At 40.8% G+C, this 22,093-nt stretch overlaps 1 protein-coding gene across 1 annotated transcript in view; it reads left to right on the forward strand.

Moving 5' to 3' along the window:
• The first annotated feature begins 1,995 nt into the window (after positions 1 to 1,995).
• Positions 1,996 to 22,093, forward strand: part of LOC141762140 (copine-8) — a 99,020-nt gene continuing 78,922 nt past the window's right edge. Inside the window, exon 1 of the mRNA XM_074626072.1 lies at positions 1,996 to 2,104. Within this exon, the coding sequence (XP_074482173.1) occupies positions 2,007 to 2,104 (98 nt within the window). The 5' untranslated portion in view covers positions 1,996 to 2,006. The remainder of the gene's footprint in view (positions 2,105 to 22,093) is intronic.

Below are 22,093 nucleotides of genomic sequence, written 5' to 3' on the forward strand. Positions count from 1 at the left end.
AACACATACTGTACAGTGAAACAAGGAGGACTGTGTTCTCCCTACAAACACACCCAGAGTGAAACAGATCAACATACCGTACGTCTCTTTTGGAAACACACACACACACACACACACTCATACGCATAATGTCTTCATAATGTGACTCTCCTCCTTATCCCTTCACATTCATCATGCTGTCATTTTATTCTCTGCCAGCGGAGGGTCTCCCTTCCAGTTAATTAAGTCAGATGCTTATCCTCATCGCATGGAGAGAGAGAGAGAGAGACTTATTAGTGTTTCTACAAGCACTAATAATAATAATGTTAATAATAATCTCCTCTCAGACTACTGAGGGACTGAATGTGCTGCACATCTACTTTACTGTCCAGGCATACACACAAAGACAAGAGAAAATGGGCAACTACACTGGTTTCTGGTCATTTGTAAGTGGACCCTGTGTCAAAATCTTGTAGTAAGACCTTAAAGGTGTACTGCAGTGATTTAGTATTGCACTTCCATAAAGTTGAGGGAGTTACAAGAGACAGATCAGCACAAAAATGGTCAAAATCGAAGCAGCAGATGCATGCAATAGGTTCAACATCCTACATTTCCCATAAGTCAATAGCGTCTTTTGTTTGACCCATAGACTGTATATAAGAAGTGGACGCAGTCACCGTGACGTCACCCATTGGTTTGCTGTTTTGAAGCCTCGAGTTCGGCATTTTCCCCCTCTTGGTTTTTGGCCGTCGCCATCTTGGTTTCTTTTGCAACCAGAAGTGCCACGAGAGGGTGGAGCTAAGTACAGACGAACGCTGAATGAGACATTTTTTAGGGGATCAAAATGTTATTAACTTTCATGAAGTGAAAACACGTTGTGAAAGGGTTGAAGTTGTAAGACGAAAAACACGGACAACACCCAGATCGGACAACGCCGTGGTAATGACCTGTCAATCGCAAGGTAGCCACGCCCTAAGGCATCCCTTGCTTTATGGTCTATTTGACTCTAATGCCAGAATCAGACTACACAATATTTTTGACGGTTACGATGGTCACTATGTCAGATTAGATGATTGAGAGTCATAAATTATTGTTGTGACTTGGCCGCGACACATGACAGACTACACAAAAAAAAATTAAACATGCTAGACTTTCTGACGGTTGTCGATTTTTCGCACACGACACTCTTATCGTTCCCGATCCTCTACGACGGCCGTGTCGGGCTATAATCGGGCTGATATCGTGTAGTCTGAACCGAGCATTAGACTTTTATACAATCAGACTTATTTTTGCAACCAGAGGAGTCGCCCCCTGCTGGCTGTTAGAAAGAATGCAAGTTTAAGACACTTCCGCATTGGCTTCACTTCTCAGACCCGGAGGTTGCCCACTGTTTGTGTAACAGGCTTTCTGTTATAAATGATTAATCTCCAAGGTCGTGCCGAAATAACCCCAAGTGTGCATTTATGCCCTGTGCCCCCTAACAGGCTAATCCGGCCATGAAAGAGGGAGAGTGAGGGGTTGTGTTTCGTGCCAACAACCCACATTGAATTGAACTGAATTAAACTGAATTGAACTGAATTGAACTGGTGTGAATGAGAGCATTGAGGGGAAATATGTGACTTTTCATGACAGATTTCTTCATGATTGTGTCATTGTCATTAACTTCCATGCCGGTGAATATGAATTTTAAATGAGCTGAGCTGAAGTGAATTGAAAGAGTGAGAGTGAGAGAGAGAGAGAGAGAGAGAGAGGGGAAGGAGATGTCATAAAGAAAGAGGGAAGGAAGGAAGGAAGGGAGAAGGAAACACACAGAGAGGAGGAGAAAGAGAGGAGAGAGAAGTGACATCACATCTCCCAGCCTCTCTCTCTCTCTCTCTGTCTCTCTCTCTCCTCCTCCTCCTTCCACCTTTGCTCCACTTCTCGCCGAGGAGGCGCTCAGCTCAGTTCCTCTCTCTTCCTCTTCTTCTCTCTGCTCATTAAAGGGGGCTGGACCACACGAGGGAAAACATATTTTTATTTTTGACAGGATGACCACCACTTACCTAAACATGGCGTCGATAGGAGACTTCGACCCGCTCAACGCGTCTATTCCTGCCACCAAAGTTGAAATCACAGTGTCCTGCAGGTAAGGAGGAATGTCTCTCTGTTGTAACCTGCTTTCCTTTAGTCTCACGGAAAAACACCGAGCTGTGGACGAGGCTGGAAGTCACCTGCACTCCAACTCCAAGTTTATGTTTAGTTAACCGTCTTTTTAGCGTGGAACAATGTAACTTTTAATGGCGAGTAAACGTTAAATCTTCTCAGAATTAGAATACTAGCTAGTATTAGCAGCGCCAGCTTTATTTTGAAAAGGTGACAGTTGGACACTTTTACTCCACTCCGACGAACTATTGCATCATGACAACACACACACACGACTACTATAGCAAACGTGTACGTTATATGTGAATAATCTGTTCAAACTATAAACGTTACCAGCCAGTAAAGTCAGCTACAAACTCACTTTTTAAGTAGAGAGACGTTAACATTATACTGGTCTGCGCTCTCCCAGTGACGTTCTACGTAGAGACGTTAACGTTCTAAGTGTTAACATTCTAAGTGTTAACATTCTAACTAGAGACGTTAACATTCTAAGTGTTAACATTCTAAGTGTTAACATTCTAACTAGAGATGTTAACATTCTAAGTGTTAACATTCTAACTAGAGATGTTAACATTCTAAGTGTTAACGTTTTAACTAGAGACGTTAACATTCTAAGTGTTAACATTCTAACTAGAGATGTTAACATTCTAAGTGTTAACATTCTAACTATAGACGTTAACATTCTAAGTGTTAACATTCTAAGTGTTAACATTCTAAGTGTTAACATTCTAACTAGAGACGTTAACTTTCTAAGTGTTAACATTCTAACTATAGACGTTAACATTCTAAGTGTTAACATTCTAAGTGTTAACATTCTAAGTGTTAACATTCTAACTAGGGATGTTAACATTCTAAGTGTTAACATTCTAACTAGAGATGTTAACATTCTAAGTGTTAACGTTTTAACTAGAGACGTTAACATTCTAAGTGTTAACATTCTAACTAGAGATGTTAACATTCTAAGTGTTAACATTCTAACTAGGGATGTTAACATTCTAAGTGTTAACATTCTAACTAGGGATGTTAACATTCTAAGTGTTAACATTCTAACTAGAGATGTTAACATTCTAAGTGTTAACGTTTTAACTAGAGATGTTAACATTCTAAGTGTTAACGTTCTAAGTGTTAACGTTCTAAGTGTTAACATTCTAAATAGAGACGTTGACATTCTTAGTAGAGACGTTTACATTCTAAGTGTTAACGTTCTAAGGGTTAACATTCTAAGTATTAAAGTTCTAAGTGGAGACGTTAACATTCGAAGTGTTAATGTTCTAAGTGTTAACGTTCTAAGTCACACGGGGGCATGTTTACAGTAGCATAGTAGGGGGAACAATTGTGTTTTATGGCTGTTAATAACACACTGTCAGATATACAGTCACACTTAAATACGACATACAAGTATATTATAGTGGTACAATAGGAAATATGAACTGTAGGAAGAGGTATAATTTGATTATTTGATATAAAAGATGTTGTAAATGTTCCAATAAATGTGGATTCTCGCCAGTGCGACTGTAAAGGATGCTAATGAGTTATTGCTAATTATTTAGGTATTTCATACTGTATGTGTTTATATTATTGCAGTATTTGGCAGCTGACAGTCGTGTTGTTGTTGCTGGTTGGTCACCTGTCAAGAGATCATTTAGGCGTATGAAAAGCGTATAAAAAGGTGTTAAAATCATTTCATGGTGTGTGCAGAGAGAAAGCAGGCTGGTGTGTGTTTAAAGCTCTTTGAAAGAGAGGTCTTTCTCTGTCATTCAGGGGAGGATTTTCCTCTCTGAATACAAGCAGGGTGAAAAAATGCAGAGAATGTGGTCTGTTTTCTGCCTGACTGGTGGTGACCCACAGTAGGCTACAGGCTGTATATGCTTCACAGGGTGGACACCACATTTTCTGAGGAGGAGCCCCCCTGTAAAGGGAATCCTATTGAATGTGTCACCTGCATCAAATGGAAAGAAAGGTCACGTTACATTTTTTTTACTATGAAGAGGTTGTTTCATACATATTTGAATGCTTCGTATAGAGCAGGGGTCAGCAACCTTTACTATCAAAAGAGACATTTTAGGCAAAAAAAAAATCTGTCTGGAGCCGCAAAACATTTGAGCATTGTGATTTTGAATTGCATTGTTTATAGTCTAAGTATATAGTATATAAATCTAATGCAGTGAGGGCCCAAGTGCAAATGTACTACGGAGTATTAGGGCCACATTGAGGGGAAAAAAAACTGACATTACGAGAAAAAAGTCATAACTTTACGAGAAAATAACACGTAGTATAACGAGAATAAAGTCATAAATTTACGAGAATAAAGTCATAACTTTACGAGAAAAAAGTCGTAATATTACGAGAATAAAGTCATAACTTTACGAGAAAAAAGTCGTAATATTACGAGAATAAAGTCATAATTTTGCGAGAAAAAAGTCGTACAATTACGAGAATAAAGTCATAACTTTACGAGAAAAAAATCGTAATATTACGAGAATAAAGTCATAACTTTACTAGAAAAAAAGAAAATAACGTAAAATTACTACTTTATAATATTATGACTTTATTCTCATAATCTCAGATTTTTTTTTTTTTCCTCAAATTGGCCCTAATACTCTGTCGTATCGTCTTACCATAGACCTACAACAATGATAAATAAAAATGAAAATGTAAACCAAAAAACTGTTATTCATTTCCACTAATTAAAAAAAACAAAAACACAGGGAGCCACTGGAGAGGAGCTAAAGAGCCGCGGCTCCGGAGACGCAGGTTGCAGACCCCTGGTATAGAGAAATAAATGCAATGTTAAAAATGAGCAGGTGTGCATTATAGTGTCACACCCCTGAAGCTGCCACTGGCATTGTTAAACAGGTTGCAGTGTATTGGAGTTTGATAAATTGGCTTCCACAGTAGACTGTGCAGTGTGCCTGTGTATCTATCTAATGATATGTAAATGTGTCTTCCCTGCAGTCATTCAAATGTTTGACAGAAATCTTCCTGTGAAACTTCTCCTGAATCTAGAAAAACATGTTCGTTCCCAGAGGGTTGGACAGATACTCAAAGGCAATTACTTAAATTGAAACTGAAACTGTCTTTGCTTGGTGCGCCAGTGCTTTGTTGTTGTTTTGATTGTTTGTTTGTTTTTGTCATCAAGCATGATGTCTCAAACGCTGCTGGTTGGATTGTGATGATATTTGAAGAGTTGAGACACGTTGGCGTTGTGTTTTCATTAACACACAATCCTGACAATTTTTCATTGAGGCAGTAATATTGTTTTTTAGTAGGGCTGCAACTAACAATTATTTTCATTGTCAATTAATCTGGTTATTTTCTTGATTAATCAATTAGTTGTTTGGTCTATAAAATGTTGAATCGGTGTTTCCTAAAGCCAAAGATGACGTCTTCAATTTTCTCCACAACTCAAAGATATTCAGTTTATTGTCATAGAGGAGTAAAGAAAACATTCACATTTAAGAAGCTAGAATCGGAGCATTTTCCTTAAAGAAATTACTCAAACTGATTAATCGATTATCAAAATATTTTGTCTATTAAGTTAATAATTTTAATAATTAATTGAAAACTAATCTATTAATCGTTCCAGCTCTAGTTTTTAGCTTTTACACATTAAGTGGAATCGACTTTAAACATGCCACATGAATCCATATCCTTTTCGATTTCCAGTAAGTGGTTTGATAAGAGTGCTGTACAGTTAGGCCTTAAGTGTATAGTATATTTTGGCACTATTCAAAGATCAAACTTTATGTGATGTTGTTGGTAGCCTACTAGTCCAAGAGGAGTGGACAGAAAACGTCCCTCAGATACTGTAGTTACTGTAAGGTTTTAGTACCAGCATCTCCTTAGTAACAGAGAGACAATGTCATCTCCCAGCAGAATATATGAACACGTCGGGCAGACTTTGCTAATGTCTGAGTCACCCGGCTCCCCAGCCCCCGGGAGTGTTTTGGTGGCTATCCTCCCACATTCAGAGAGTACAGAATGCCATGGTTACGGCCAGCCAGGTGTGTGTGCGTGCATACATGTTTGTGTGAGCTTATAGCATATAAGTTGTGTGTTTGTGCATGTTTCTTGTGGACACAAAGGGCAGTGTCACCATGGTTACTACTTTTTTTTAAAGTTTCCCTCTGTGTTGTGTAGGGGGGGTGTTAAGAGTGAGAAATTTCATCGACGAGACAATGGCTTAAGTGAGAGCAATATGAATGAGTGGTCGTTATATCAGATTGAATATAACTAGGGCTGTCAATGGATTCAAATATTTAATCGCGATTAATTGCATCACTGTCCACAGTTTATCACGATTAATCACACATTTTTTTTATCTGTTCAAAATGTACCTTAAAGGGAGTCAAGTATTTAATACTCTTATCAACATGGGAGTGGACAATTATGCTTGCTTTGTGCAAATGTATGTATATATTTATTATTGGAAATCAGTTAACAACACAAAACAATGACAGATATTGTCCAAAAACCCTCACAGGTACTGCATTTGGCATAAAAATATGCTCAAATCATAACATGGCAAACTGCAGCCCAACAGGCAACAACAGCTGTCAGTGTGTCAGTGTGTTGACTTGACTATGACTTGCCCCAAACTGTATGTGATTTTCATAAAGTGGGCATGTCTGTAAAACATATTAGAGGTCAAATGTCAAAAGTCTGGAGCGTTATTTAGCCTCCTTCACGACAAGCTAGTATGACATAGTTGGTACCAATGGATTCCTTGGGTTTTCTAGTTTCATATGAAACCAGTATCTTCACTCTAGCTTTAAAACTGAGCCCACTTCAACCTAAAAACCGCAAGTTGCGTTAATGCGTTAAAGAAATTATGGGCATTTAAACAAATTTGCGATATTGCGTTATCTCATTAACTTTGAGAGCCCTAATTATAATGTGTGTGATGTGGCTGCAATTGTGGTCACTGTCATTCGTAACTGATGTAGGATGAGAGCAAGGAAAAAAAGTTTCCATCTTAACAGGTCCTTTAGTTGAGTGTATCTTATGGAAATGAGTGAAGAAATCTACTCGCTAAATAAGCTAATTTGGCTTGTTTCCAATGCAAATCAGCATTCTTGAAACACTCTGAGTGAACAGTCTGGTTTTTAAGATGTTGACACCTGTTTCGGGAAAAACCGCAGTAGGCAATTTGCCAACAAGTGACATAATCATCTTTTGCTTTCACTTTTAATTTGATATTCATACTTGTTAAGCCTTTTTAAGACACTGAATAGCTTGTTAAAATGAGGGAGAGAGAGAGCAGAAAGCGAGAAAAGAAGAAAGTGGTTGTGAGACTTGGAACAGATGCTCTCATTCCAAGTAGCTCTCCTCGTGTAATTGTTAGTGGTGACATAAGCGTTGCAGAAATATTGACAGATCCTCCTCTGAGTCTGCATCTCCAGCTAATTCAGATAATGCTCCGATGCTATGGGGGATATGAAGTAAGAGCCTTGCTGCGACTCAGCAGCAGTGAGCTGGAGACATTTTGCTGATCGATGGGAGAGCCCGAGGTATCAGCTGGGATCGATGCGCTACAGACTCTCCCTGCTGCGCCGTACAAAAGCTGGCAGTGCCCACATGTATAACACACATATACGTATAGGTCTACATATATAAATGGCTGTACACACACACACACACAACCGTTCGTCACCCTCACTCCAACAGTCACAGAAGAATAAATTACTCCCTGATGCACTTACCAGGGGAGTCTGCTGTGAATGGCCTCCAGTCCAAATATTCCATTATGTTATTGATCGGGCCAGCACCCGGGTTGTTATCTGTGTTTTCACGCTCAAACACTCACACAAAAGCAATACTACTCATAGTTTAAATGAGTGACGTGCTTAGAATATTTCTTGGTGTTTTAAGTTGAGTCAAGTTACTATTGTATTGTGAAGTGAGTTAGCACGCTGGGGCTGATGCCTTCCTGTTATTGTTTCTTGGGCGGCTGCATGGTGCTGGAATTTAATGTGTGTTTCCTATTATGTCTGTGTGTCTATCAAACCGCAGTTCTGTTTTGGTACCAACCACAATGTGTTTGTAGCACCGAAAGTGTGAGAATGTTTGCATCAAATGCCTGGTGAGATTCATGGCCTTGTGTACTCATTAATCAGATATTTAAAATTAGATTTAAATATAAGTTGTAGAAAAGCATCTACATGAACATCTTTATATTCTTGAAAGTAAGGCATCAAAGACATTTTGATACACATTGTCGGTACTAAAGCTCAAGTATCAGCACTAGTATTGAAAAATTGGAAACAATACCCAGTGATAAGAATAAAATGGACACCCAACTTTTTGTTGCTAACAATTATTTAAACTAATCTGTGCAGCCCTGTCTCCTAAAAATTACGTTCCCATACAACTAAATTGCGTTCTCAATCACGCTTTGACGGAAACGTATTTTGTCACGGATTACGTATGTCTTCGACGTATCACTAATACCTTTATTAAGTCTGCGGACGGCTGCAGCGAGTGACGTAGTACAACGAGCAACGCGCAGAGCAGGTGAAGTAGTATATCGAGTGACCATTAATCAAAGTTATGTCGAATAATAACGTTATTGAATAATAACGGGTATAACAAGTGAGAAAGTCAACCTCTGGCGGCCGGGAGCGGAGGTGAATAGGTCCAACAAACACCAGACTTTGTGAAACATAGTCATTTTTGCTTTTTTGTTTTGTTTTGTTTCTATGTTGTAATCATTTTAAGCCAATGATGTTTTTTTTTTACTAAACCTAACGCAATTTTTTTTATCCCTAAACCTAAAAAAATAGTTTTGTTGCATATTTGTTTTTGTTCCAATTTACAATGTCAATCACATGTTTAAAACAGTTTAAAACTGCGACTGTAATCTAGGAGAAAAGAACCCTCAAAACGTATTTTGGTTGTGCAGTTTAGTTGTATGGATGGACGTCATTGTGTGGGAGACAAGGCTGGTCTGTGCTGTGTTGTGAAAGAGAGAATGTCAGCTGACATATTTGTCTCCAGAGGAAAATTGCTCCATGCTGGACAATTGGCCGCTGTTTAGTGTATTGTGGGTTTCCACTCAAACACACAAACCAAGGCTGCTAATGTGCTTCATTTCAGGTTCTTTCTGTAGTCTTCAGCACAAGCCTTTTTCCTACCAGCATGATAGAAGAGCGAGAAATAACACTTGCACACAAACAAGCTTGCAGCACCAGACGAATGACCCAGGAGAGATAACAAGGGACTAGTTTTGAGTAAGATTGAAACAGTTTTTCTCCCCCAACGTCTTTTAGACAGCTTGACACATCTGTCTCTGACTCTCTCTCTCTCTCTCTCTCTCCTTCTCTCTCTCTGTGTGTCTAGCCATGCATCCCAGCACTGTCAGCAAACATCGTAGCTGTTGACAGTAATAACTCTCCGATTCTCTTTCCCTCTTCTGTCTACCGTCTCTCTGTTGAGGAGCGATGGAAAAGATACAAAATCCCCCACTCTCTCCTGGATCCAATGTTGCCACAACATATTGGTTGTGGTGTAAATGAAAAACAGAGAGGTGTTTTTCTAAAGTTAGAGCTGGCTTTGTCCTGCATGTGTGTGCTAAATATGAACACTTGGGTATGACCGTCGGAGTGAATGTCATATTATTTCCCCATAATAATAAAATTCCCCAAAAATAATTGGTCTGAATAAGTCTTAATCATCATACTTTCTACCAGTAAGTCCATGTGGTTCCTGACTGATTTCAGTAAAGCCCAGTTTGGAAATATGAAAAGAGGCCAAATTTGAAAACGAGGTCATATTTGTGCAGGCCTGAAGGCTGGGACACGCGACTGCTGTGATCCTAATGGATTCACTCAAAAAATGTGTCATCGTATCAGCTTCAAACTACAAATAGTCCTGCGGCTTTGGGTATTTCTTGTCTTTCCAAATATGAGTTAAAATGGCCATTACATAACAGTAGTTTAGGCTCATCTCTTGGGACAACTTGATGTTTTCCCTCAGTGATAATGTTCAATCGTTTGACGTGGATTTGATGCGAGTACATTACAAGATGTCTGGTTTATTTAAGGACAAATAGTCTGCAGAAGAACGATTTTGAATCATGTATCTGTTACTTAAAGGGCGGGTCCATCTGCTTTCTGTTCCATTTTTATCCAAATGGAAACGTCCACTCAGCCGTTGCAAAAAGCAGTGATGTAGGTTACCAAAGTAAGCTAATTGAAGCTAATCAATAAGGTTATAAATAATGTGAACGCTAGAGCTAGCTGAGTCAGTGGCTGTGGACGGAAGCAACAGAAAAATGTATTTTAGCCACCTAAAAAAAATCAATATCAGCTTAAGTGTATGCTATATTTAGAATACTTTCATAGCTTTACCTCGCCATCAGACAGCCCATTCCCGATGGAGAACAACAGCCGCTCTATTGTTGTCTTCATAGCCACCAGACCAGACTCCATTCACAAAAACAGTCATTTTATTTTACCACGCAGAACACAGGAGTTGGTGGTCTACCGCTACATCGATCGGTTAGTTTGACATGAACACGAACAAACCTTTTATGATTGCATATGACCCAGCTGTGCTCTACGTCCAGACAACCAATATTAAGGTAAAAGTGTGACGTACTGTTGGAGAATATTTGAAGAGAAGGAGGTAAGACTAGTTTTCCTCTCAGTCTTTTAAGAGCATTGTATGGGAGCTAGATGTGTATCTGTGTGTGTTTGTACTTCTGTGGCTGCGAGTTTTTGTTTGAAGTACACAAACCGTAGCCCATTTCAACCGTGTTTTGCTTATTGGGGATTTCCCTTGTTTTGTTGTATTTCTAAATAGTGTTTGTTTGCCAGAAGAATTTGGTTAGATGGCAATCTCAGCTCTCGAAAGAGCACAGTTGTACTTTCTAAGAAAAACCTGCATGGTAGCCATTATCAACACAACCAGTTCTGCCGAAGACAGTTCTCAATGTGGGTTGTAGTTGTTGTTGCAGTCCACCGTCGATTTGTAAGGCTAATATAATGCCAATTATTAAACTATATTCGTAATGAATAATCCACAAAATGTATATAAGATGAAGGACAAACTGATCAACATGCATTGTAGTCAATGTATCATTGTAATAGTGACATTGAAAGTAATATTAACAGCACCAGGAGAAAGCTGAAACTTAATTAGACAAACATTTGGTAATATTTTGATAAATGGAATGCACTATGGAATAAGTTGAAGTTGTGTTTGGTGATGTTGATGTTGAGGCCTTTGCTTTGTGACGAGTCTAAACAAACACCATTCATATCTTGATTTAGTGAAGACGTAGTACAGACTATGTGGACCATTGAACTTTTGCCAAAAAGATTTATAGTATATTCCAGTCCAAAAGTCCAAAAGTCTGGGATTGACTGCAATGCATTTTAGTCTCTATATTTGCTTTGGAGCAAAGTTATTCATTGTTCAAGGAAGTTAGAGAGAAGACAAATAACTGCAAAATAAATACAAGATAAGAGACAGTATGCTAGTGTTAGTTTTGTCAGCTATGTTTTTATTTAGTCTTAGTCCTTTGTCAAATGTCCTTGTTAGTTTTCATCATATTTAGTCAACCTCATCCTGTTTTTTCGTCAAATTTTAGTTTTCAATTTTAGTTTTATTTGACTAGTCTGGGCATTTTGGTCTTATTTTAGTCAAAGAAAACCGTAACTGTTCAAGTATATTTTGAGGCTGTCAGTCGATTAAAATATTTAATCGCACGATTGTCCATAGTTAATTGCTATTAATCACAAATTAATCACATTTTTATCTGTTCAAAATGTACCTAAAAGGGAGATCTGTCAAGTATTTAATACTCTTATCAACATGAGAGTGGGCTAATATGCTGCTTTATACAAATTTATGTATATATTTATTATTGGAAATCAATTAACAACACAAAACAATGACCAATATTGTCCAGAAAACAGTATGCTCAAATCATAACATGGGAAATTTTTAGTAAATGAAAACTGTTGACATTTTTATATTTTTTAGTCATCAGATTATATTGAACATTTTAGCCAAGTTTTTTATTTTTTAAACTACATTTTATTCTCATCTTTTTACATCAAAATTCTTGCATATTGATATAGCCACAATTAGTGTTGAATGACGTCGGGGCCGTCTTGTCATCGTCTTGTCATCGTCTCGTCTTAGTTATGGGAAAAAAAAGTTGTTGACAAACATATTTAGTTGTAGTTTTCGTCAATGATCAGTGCAATATGTAAACAGTGATTTGGTTGAATCTCACGTAGAGGGAAAACACTCGAGGTTATTGGGCCACAGCCAAGAAAAGGAGGAAAAGTAGGTCTGGTAAATGTAGGTTGTGTAAGGCTGGATCTTACAGAACAACAGATGCAGACTTTTGGACTATTGAGCCGAGATTAAAGGAAAAGCTTGACATTTCAGATTTTATTAAGACTCCGGGCCACTGCTGTAATTATGAATGCATTCTTCTTAGTCGTCTTGAAAAATAATCCCTCAAAGGATTATAGATGTTCAGATTTGAAGTTATGCAGTGTTGTGCTTCTTAGAACTGCTATCGTTGATCATGGAGCCACTGCTGGCGGCAAAGTATTCAGTGTCAAAGTATTTTTTGAAGAGATAACATAAAGCTGAAGACGTGACTCTTAGACTCTTCCTGAGGGTCACATGCTCTACATCAGTGGTCTCAAACTCAATTTACCTGGGGGCCGCTGGAGGCAGAGTCTGGGTGAGGCTGGGCCGCATCAGGTATTCCACAAAAAAAGCTTTGTTAAAAAAAAAAACAATCTTCTCAAACGTCATTATTAACAGTTCTTTAACTTGAATGGGTTCTTCTGAACATGAACTGTCCTGAACATTAATGGAACATTGAAGAACATGAACGGTTCTTCTGAACATGGCCTCTATTGCGTCTCCCACTTTTCCTGAAATTGTCTGTGCTCGTCACCAACCTTTCTCTTCACTGCAGGCTTTGAAAAAGACATGATTGGGGCTGTGTGACAAGATATATATTAATTCCACTTGGTGTCACTCCGCAATAAAGTTGTGCCTGCTGTGTTTGTGTTGCTCTGCAATTACACCACCAAACCGCTAGTTGGCGGCGGCGTCTCTATGAGTTTCCTCTTCTTCTTGTACTACAAACAGAAACTGAGCGGAGTTGGAGCTAATAACTGTTGAACCACAGAACTTCTACTGACATTACTGCAACGCCGAAAAGAGAAAATATATCTGAGTGGATTTGTGTGAACAAACATTGAAAAGATGGAGGCAAAGAGAAGTAGAACTTTCTGTGGTTGTCCGGGGTCCTGGCCGCTCAGCATCGCTGAGAGACTGGACCAATCACAGCTGTTGCGGTCTGCGTCGCCGCGACGTGTAGTTACATTTCTGGAGAGGTGCACGTCAGGCTACGGCGTCGATTCAACGCAGAAGTATAAATCAAGCTTTAATCAAGCTTATGCGATGTTACACGGGCGCCGCCACAGTTGTTGTGAAATGTTTCTCTGCTTGCATCAAGCCCGGCCGATTGCCCGTCCCCGGGAGCCATATACCCCGCTGTGATTGGTAGGTTCGTTCAGCTCGGGCTCGCGCAACAAAGGGACCTTCAACGGCAAACTGCCATTCACATAAAACTCGCGGGCCGAGGGCGCCTGGTTAGCTCAGTTGGTAGAGCGGGCGCCCATGTAACAAGACTTGGTCCTGACCGCGGCGGCCCGGGTTCGAATCCGGCCTGTGGCCCTTTCCGCATCCACTCTCTCTCTCCCCCCTTTCCAAGACTCTATCCACTGTCCTGTCAATAAAAATGAAAAAATGCCCCCAAAAAAAACTTTATAAAAAAAAAAAAAATTTGCGGGCCGCACTAACATTAAACTTTCATATCAAGGTGGGGGCCACAAAATATCGTCTTGCGGGCCGCAATTGGCCCACGGGCCGCGAGTTTGAGACCCCTGCTCTACATTGTATATCAAGAAACCCTGCGGACTTCACACCATTGATTGTATTGATTCACATTTTAAATGTTGCCATTTCTCTTGTAAAGCAGCTCTTCCACCCTTTATACTTTGCTTGTTAGGGAGGTTGACCACTTACCCTGCAACCCCGCCCCTTAACATCACGAGTCATGCGCGACCCCACGATCTATTTTCAGGTCGCTCACTCCCACTCTCAGTAAGGGAAGTGATTGCGTTGACCTTTTTGGCCCCATAGAACTCAGCATAATGGTTTTTCTCATTGAAGACTCACGGCTGACAACCATCACTTTGAAGAGAAGACGTGGTCGCCCGCTGTGCGCCGGTTCAATGCCAGCCGAAAAAGCAACAAAAGGAGTGTGTGCGAGTGTGCGTGATGACACGACGGCCGCTAACTTTCCTGTCTGTTTACACGCGGTTCCGAGCAGCAGGGAGCGCAAATGATTTTTGGATGAGAACACAGTGGTGGCGGCAATCAGCGAGACAAAGACGAAATCCTGTCTGAGCTGCCACAAATTGACGCCATTGTCTTGACTTGTCTTATTTTACCTCTGCTTCTTGAGTGAGGCAGGGTGTGTGTTTTTTTGGCTGCTGTCAGAGTGTGTTTATGAGAGTTTTTGTGTGTTCTGTAATCAGGTTTGGGCTTTTTTCTGCAAGTTACGATTTATGCAATCTGAGGAAATTACTATCGACGTCCTTCCTTCTGTTGTTCTCTCACTGCGGGCGCTTTTTCTACATAAGTCACCAGACGGTATGGGCACTGTGTCACAAACTGTGTGTTAAATTGCACTGTAACCACACACATTTTGAGAACGCACACACTCGACCACACAGTGATACAATGCCTCCGCTGCGCTCCATGCATCACGCTGTATAGCTGCAGCGAGAAAATGGATTGATAAAGATCTGATGGAGAGGCAGAGCTAGTCATTGGCAAAGGTCAAGGGCTACACACCCACACACACACACACACACACACACACACACAAACCAGATGTGTACCTCTCTACTACTACATGCAGAAGCAATAAACGGAGGGCTAATAGGTGTACACATTGACCTTACTCTCAAGGTTAGACAGCTGTGGTGTTATTTTAAAATGCAGGTGATAAAGCATGTATTCAAGGACACACACACATAAATACACTCCTTTCACATCAGCAACTGAAAGGCAAGCTAACATGTTACTCTGTCACGGATATTCCTGAAAAGTTAAGACCTTTGCACAACAAGTCTGTATTTTTTTGTCCGATATTGTCACATTTTAAAAAATAAATATGACCTCAAGTTGTGCCAATAACGTTTACACACCGAAACTTTCATCCGTCATTAAAGTTTTTGGAACGTATTTGATTTTCTGCGTTTTTTCGCATCCATCAAAAGGCAAAAGAGGGTTGTTTGACCACTCAAAGCCACCGTCCGTGCAAACGTCGTCATCCAAAATGGCTTAATAAACATTCACTTTGTCTCCCAGGACAAACTACATATATTGAGCGTTTTATTCAGTCTAGTTTAGCCAAAATATCACCTTCTTTTTTTCTCCCGAACCATGTTGTTGTCATTGTTAACTTGAGCATAAGTAAGTTACTTAAGTTTTACAGGTCTTCCTGACTTTGCTCATCGTGTGCTGCCGGTGTAGTCCTGATATGAGGGGTGCAGCAGAGGACACAGGATTTTTCACAGGATTTTTCTTCTAGGGCATTCTTGAGGATATTCCTGGGCAATAAGTGAGCATTGAGATCTATGGACCTCTGGGTCAAACAGGCGTTAAGAGCTCTGCTTAATGGGCCAACAGAGAATGTGCTGAAGTCCTAATTGCAAATGTAGTCATCAATAACTACCACGATGTACAGCAGAAAGCCTTAGGGAGCAATTCAGGACTGCATACTACTGACTGCCACATACATAATACACACAGTATGTGCACACGTGCAATTAAATTTAAACACTCATGCCTGCACACACACAGATATTTGTGCTGCTGTGCCTCCCGTCAGTCAGCCAATGACATTTTCAGCACAAGCGCCACACACACATAAAATCCGGTCACATTTGATGCTCTGACATTTCATTTTCACTCTGACGTAGATTGCGTCCCATGAAACACAACACTGTATGAAAACAAATCAAAACATCTCCTATAAATTCTGCCAGCCCAATTACATTTTTGGACAATTTTTGGGTGTGATATATGGATAGAAATTGGCTATATCTGTTGAGGATTTTTTTCACAAAAGGAAGGCGCAGAGCTACACACTGATCTCTCGGATTGTCGGCGCGACACAGATTGAAACTATTTGACAAGTGAGATTCCTTGACATACAGTAAATCACCCTCACAGCCGTGTTTACAGCCAGAGAGGGACAGATAGAGACGAGAGAGAGAGAGACTGGCCAGCCTAATGAAGTCATCTCCATCCCGGTCACATAGCACAGAGGCTGTTTGAATTCCTCCAGGGATGCTGCCTCCCTTTCTGTCTGTCTCCCCCCTCTCTCTCTCTCTCATGTAGAAGCCGTCGGCCTCGGCCTGCACATCCAAGCATGTCTCTGTGTTTCTCTCACATGATGCACAAACACACACTCGACGTCCTGTTGAGTTCTTTGTACAAAGGCCACAGCATGCAGGAAAGGGGAGCTGTGGAGGGGAGAGAAATACCTCCATCTTCCTCCCTCCCTTTTCCTCTTGCCCTGTGGTAGCCTCACCAAACAGTTATACACACATGCTGACACACTGTCCGTCATTCTGTAACACAACTATTCGTACACAGACCTGTGCAGACACAATCACAAACCACCCGCACACACACACACACCTCACATAGGCACAATTTGGCTGCTTGACAAATACCATCTGAGTATGTTCCATTTATTGTGTGCTGACACTGACATTTTAGAATAAGAATTAGGGCTGTCAATCAACAGTATCATAGTTAATCGCAAATTAATCGCACATTTTTATCTGTTCAAAATGTACCTTAAAGGGAGATTTGTCAGGTATTTAATACTCTTATCAACATGGGAGTGGACAATTATGCTGCTTTATGCAAATATATGTACATATTTATTATTGGAAGTCAATTAACAACACAAAACATTGACAAATATTGTCCAGAAACCCTCACAGGTACTGCATTTAGCATAAATAATATGCTCAAATCATAACATGGCAAACTGCAGCCCAACAGGCAACAACAGCTGTCTGTGTGTCAGTGTGCTGACTTGACTATGACTTGCACCAAACTGCATGTGATTATCATAAAGTGGGCATGTCTGTAAAGGGGAGTCTCGTGGGTACCCAGAGAACCCATTTTCATTCACATATCTTGAGGTCAGAGGTCAAGGGACCCCTTTTGAAAATGGCAAGTGAAAGTTTTTCCTCGCCAAAATGTAGCATAACTTTGGAGCATTCTTTAACCTCCTTTACGACAAGCTAGTATGACATGGTTGATACCAATGGATTTCTTAGGTTTTCTAGTTTCATTGGTACCAGTATCTTCACTCCAGCTTTAAAAAAAAAAATTCTCAAGTTGCGTTAATTCGCTAAAGAAATTAGTGGCATTAAAACAAATTTGTGTTAACTTGTTATTATCACGTTAACTTTGACAGCCCTAATAAGAATATAATGTATGCCGGAGAATAAATTATAAAAAACATATTGCACGTCAGAGAAAATAACATCTTTTAGTCATTATCTCAACCCTCAGTCCGTCTCATACTGTATGTAAATCAGCTGAGACAGTTGACCTTTGTCCAAATTGAGCAGTTAAGAGCATATGAAGGCCAGTGACGTGTTGATGGAGGAAAATATAGGCCAGTCGGACTAAACGGCAGTGAAAGCGGTGACAAAGGCAATTAAGGTAAAATGCCACGCGCGCAGATGTGCGGCTGTGTGTTGTCCGCGACTTATGTGTATTTCGTTGCACATGTCTGTGTGTAAATGGATAGTGGCGTGGCATATTTCAGCTTGTGTGTGTGAGTGTGTGTGCTGAGATGTTCTCTTGGCTCTCCCAGCCCTTGTCAAGAAGAATTAGGGCAGCCCTCTTAGAGAAGCAGGGAGAAAATACAAGCTGCTGATGCTCCTCTTCAGTGTCTGTGTGTGTGTGTGTGTGAGAGAGAGAGAGATTGGGGGGGATTGTACAAGCATGTGCTTTTCTTCATGCTCTGTAACAAATGGTCATCAGTAGCAAATTGGATAGATCAGTAAGAATGCAGAGGGAAAGAAGTGATAGAGAAAGAACACAAAGGAGAAAAAGAAGAGCTGCAGGTACTACAGGTAGCATTGTGTACTCAGCGACCTGTTGAGAACATCTGAGCATGCCCAGTAGTCTCCTCTCGCTCCACACGTTTCCAAGAATATTTCAGGTCTGTTGCTAAGCACGTCTAAACACACACTCTCAGCGAAGAGTCCTGCAGAGAAGTGCATGAAAGGTGAATAGAACCTCTATTCAAATGTAAATGCACACCAACGTCTTTGATATAAACAGCATGTTTAACATCCCAACTGGAAATCACTTGAATTGAAGTCGGAATGTTTAAAATGTGACATGGAAAGGAATTCAATTGTCAAGATATTATCAGATTAAAATATTTATATATGGTAGAGTGTGTAGGATTTGGCTGGATCTAGTGGTGTGGTTGCAGATTGCAACCAACTCAGTACCCCTCTGCTCACTCCTCCCTTTCCTAGACTGCATTAATGTGAGCCGCAGAGTGCAAAACAGTGGTAACGCTGTTCGCCTCGCTCAAAGGCCATTCTTAAGGCCTTTACACACCGGATGAATGACGAATAAAAGCAGCGAAAATGCGAAATACTCGCAGTAAATATTCTATATCTAGGGCTTTTATTGTGAAAGGTAAGAACTGAAGGAACGGATCTTTGTCAAGGTTGGAACCAGTGATCAAGTTTGCCGTCCTGGTTCGGTCTATGGAGCCTCCGTGTTGTTGTTTCATATAAATATGGGTGCAACGCAACCCGTTCCGCACAACGTGCATCGCATTTTTAACGTGAAAAAAATGCCCCCCAGTGTTTAAAGGCAGCTGTTTCACAAGCGTGTCGGACAACTACGGTAGCCTTCAGGTAATGTAAAAACGTGAAAAGCCTTCTCTAGTGCCAGTGTTTGGTTTGTCCGTTCTGGGCTACTGTAGAAACACGGCGGAGCAACACGACGAAGAGGACCCGCTAGATATGAAGGGCTCATTCTCAGGTAACGAAAACGTTACCTTAAACGGTAGTTTCAGGTGATTGTTCACTTAATCCCATTTCTGCTAATAAATCCCCCAAAGACCAACAATCCTTTAAGTGATAAGAAGAAAATGTTTCTTTTCTAAACCTAGTGATTTGGCCTTTGCAGTCTTTGCATAATATATGAGTTGTGTTAGACCTCCATAACAAGCCCCTTAAAGCTCCATTTAACAGTATTGTTGGTATTAAGATTTAATGAGTGGACTCCCGGTGGGGTGAATGGGTTTCTTGTACCTCCGGCCCTTCCCTCAGCGTCAACACTGCAGTCTGTAGCTTTTTGCAGTTTTTAGCTGCTTTCAGCTGGTTGTGGTTTTGTGGATTGGCAGGTCTGTACCTCGGAGGGGAAAACAGTTTCTCAGAGTTGACTCTTTGTTGTCTCCTGAGAAATGAGTCATATTTTTTTATTTTGGAATAACTCGATTCTGGATGTTTTCTTGTAAACTTTAGGAGAAACCCCACTTAGGAGAAAATTAAGGGCAAAAATAATGATCATCGTCACACTAGTAGTGCCTAAATAGCAAAGAGAGTCTTTGTAAAACTGGAAGCGAGGGGAGTGGAACGGAAATGTCTGGTGTAATCAGTGAGTCTCTGCTCTGTGCTGCTAGGCAGAGATTGGACCTAGGTCTATATGTAATATAGATGTGTTATGATTCAGACCACTTCTGTAAGGCGAAGGTCCAAGCCAGTATGATTGGATGAGCTACGTCACACCGTCAGAGTGGAACGAGAGCAGTCAGGTGGATACATAAAATGACCACAGCAGTAAATGCAGTAAATGCTTCCTGAAATGAGACATAACAGCGACAGTAATGTCTGTAAAGAAAATATTTTTCAACAAAAATAGTAGAGAAAACATTTGAATAGTTGACTGTGATGGCTTTGTTGTGTTGTTTTACATTATTTAAAGCAGTATGCAGCCCTTCATTTGTATATGGCCACTGCAATTTAAGTTTTGTGTCAGATATTTAACCTTACTTTGAGTAATTCACATAATTCAGTCTCATTAACTTCCGCTTATCTGGGGCCGGGTCTACCCCAGCAATGCTTTCCAGCTCTTCCTGGGGGACCCCGAGGCGTTCTCAGGCTGTTCTGGGTCTACCCCGGGGCCTTTTACCAGTTGGACATGCCCGGAAGACCTCCAAAGGGAGGCGTCCAGGTGTCCAGGCGTCCAGATCAGATGCCCGAACCATCTCGGCTGGCTCCCTCCGGATGTCTGTCTCTAAGGCTGAGCCCAGCCACCCTAGGAAGGAAACTCATTTCAGCCGCTTGTATCCACAATCTCAGTCTTTCGGCCCCCTACCCAAAGTTCATGACCCTAGGTCAGTGTCGGAACGTTGATGGACCGGTAAATCGAGAGCTTTGCCTTTTGGCTTAGCACCCTCTTCACCACAACAGACCGGTACAACGCCTGCATGACTGCTGACGTCGTACCGACCCACCTGTCAATCTCCTGCTCCATTTTACCCTGAACAACACCCCGAGATACTTGAACTCCTTCGCTTGGGGCAGTGACTCACTCCAAATCTGGAGGGCGCAATCCACAGTTTTCCGGCAGAGAACCATGGCCTCAGACTTGGAGGTACTGACTCTCAATCCCCGACCGCTTCACACTCGGCTGCAAACTGACCCAGTGTGTGCTGAAGGTCACAGTCTGATGGAGCAAACAGAACCACATCATCTGCAAAGACCAGAGACGTAATTCTGAGGTCCCCAAACTGGAAACGCTGGGAAAAGTTGTAATATTGCAAGAATAAAGTCATAACGTTAAGAGAAAAAAAGTCGTAATATTACGAGAAAAAAAGTTGTAATATTGCAAGAATAAAGTCATAACTTAAGAGAAAAAAGTCGTAATATTACGAGAGGCGAATGTGGCTACGGAGCCGCAGGTTGCAGACCCCTGAAATAAGATATGCAGGGAATTCAATTTCTGACTATATTGTTATGTCCACAGACCACCGACTGTCTGCTACGTCATACAGATAGTTTTCTGATGGCTTTCAACATATTAATTGATTTTCCTAGTTGCACAGTAGCTCCCATTCATAGCAATCACAGCAGGTTTATGTGTGTACTCAGTGGTGGTGGGGGGCAGTTTTATCACATGAAAAAGTGACTCTAGAGATTTGTTACCACAAGGTCTCTGTAGTTTTTTTCCCCACTTCCTCTAAAGTGTCTCTTGGATTTAAATTTGTTGCTCGAAGGAGATATATTAGTGTACACTTAATATCTCCAGTAAATAGTGAAGGGAATTGCTTGAGTGAACTGCATCCCTCTCAGCGTGTCGTTCTTCCTCCTTCTCTCTTTTACCGCCGTTTGCAGTCACACATGGACTCTAATTTCGGATTAGTCACCACAGCAGAAATAGTCTCTTTGTTTTCCACCCAGCGTTATCTTTAGCATTGCTGTTTTTTTTTCCTCCCTTGCATGGGTTCTTTATCTTGTTCATTGAGTAGATGCTTATTAGATTTGGAATACTGGATCTTCCCATATCATAACGCAAAATTGAAGCAGTAACATGTGTGTGTGTGTGACGTGGTGGACATCCGGGATAGTTGAACTGGAAAATCATTAGACCATACACAAGTTGCTCCATGTGGTTCTCTGCGTGTATCTACATGTGTGTAAATGTATCTAGTTCAGTGAGATGGTGTAGTCTCCACAGAGCTTATTCAGGTCACGGTCAAACTGAGAGAGAGAGATGGAAAGAAAAAGAGAGAGGGAGAGTGAGGGGGGGAAGAAGAAGTCAAACAGAAGACGGAACAGGAAATAATGCTCTGGGCTCGAACCAA

This window comes from Sebastes fasciatus, chromosome 23, assembly GCF_043250625.1.
Source record: "Sebastes fasciatus isolate fSebFas1 chromosome 23, fSebFas1.pri, whole genome shotgun sequence".
Classification (NCBI taxonomy): Eukaryota; Metazoa; Chordata; class Actinopteri; order Perciformes; family Sebastidae; genus Sebastes; species Sebastes fasciatus.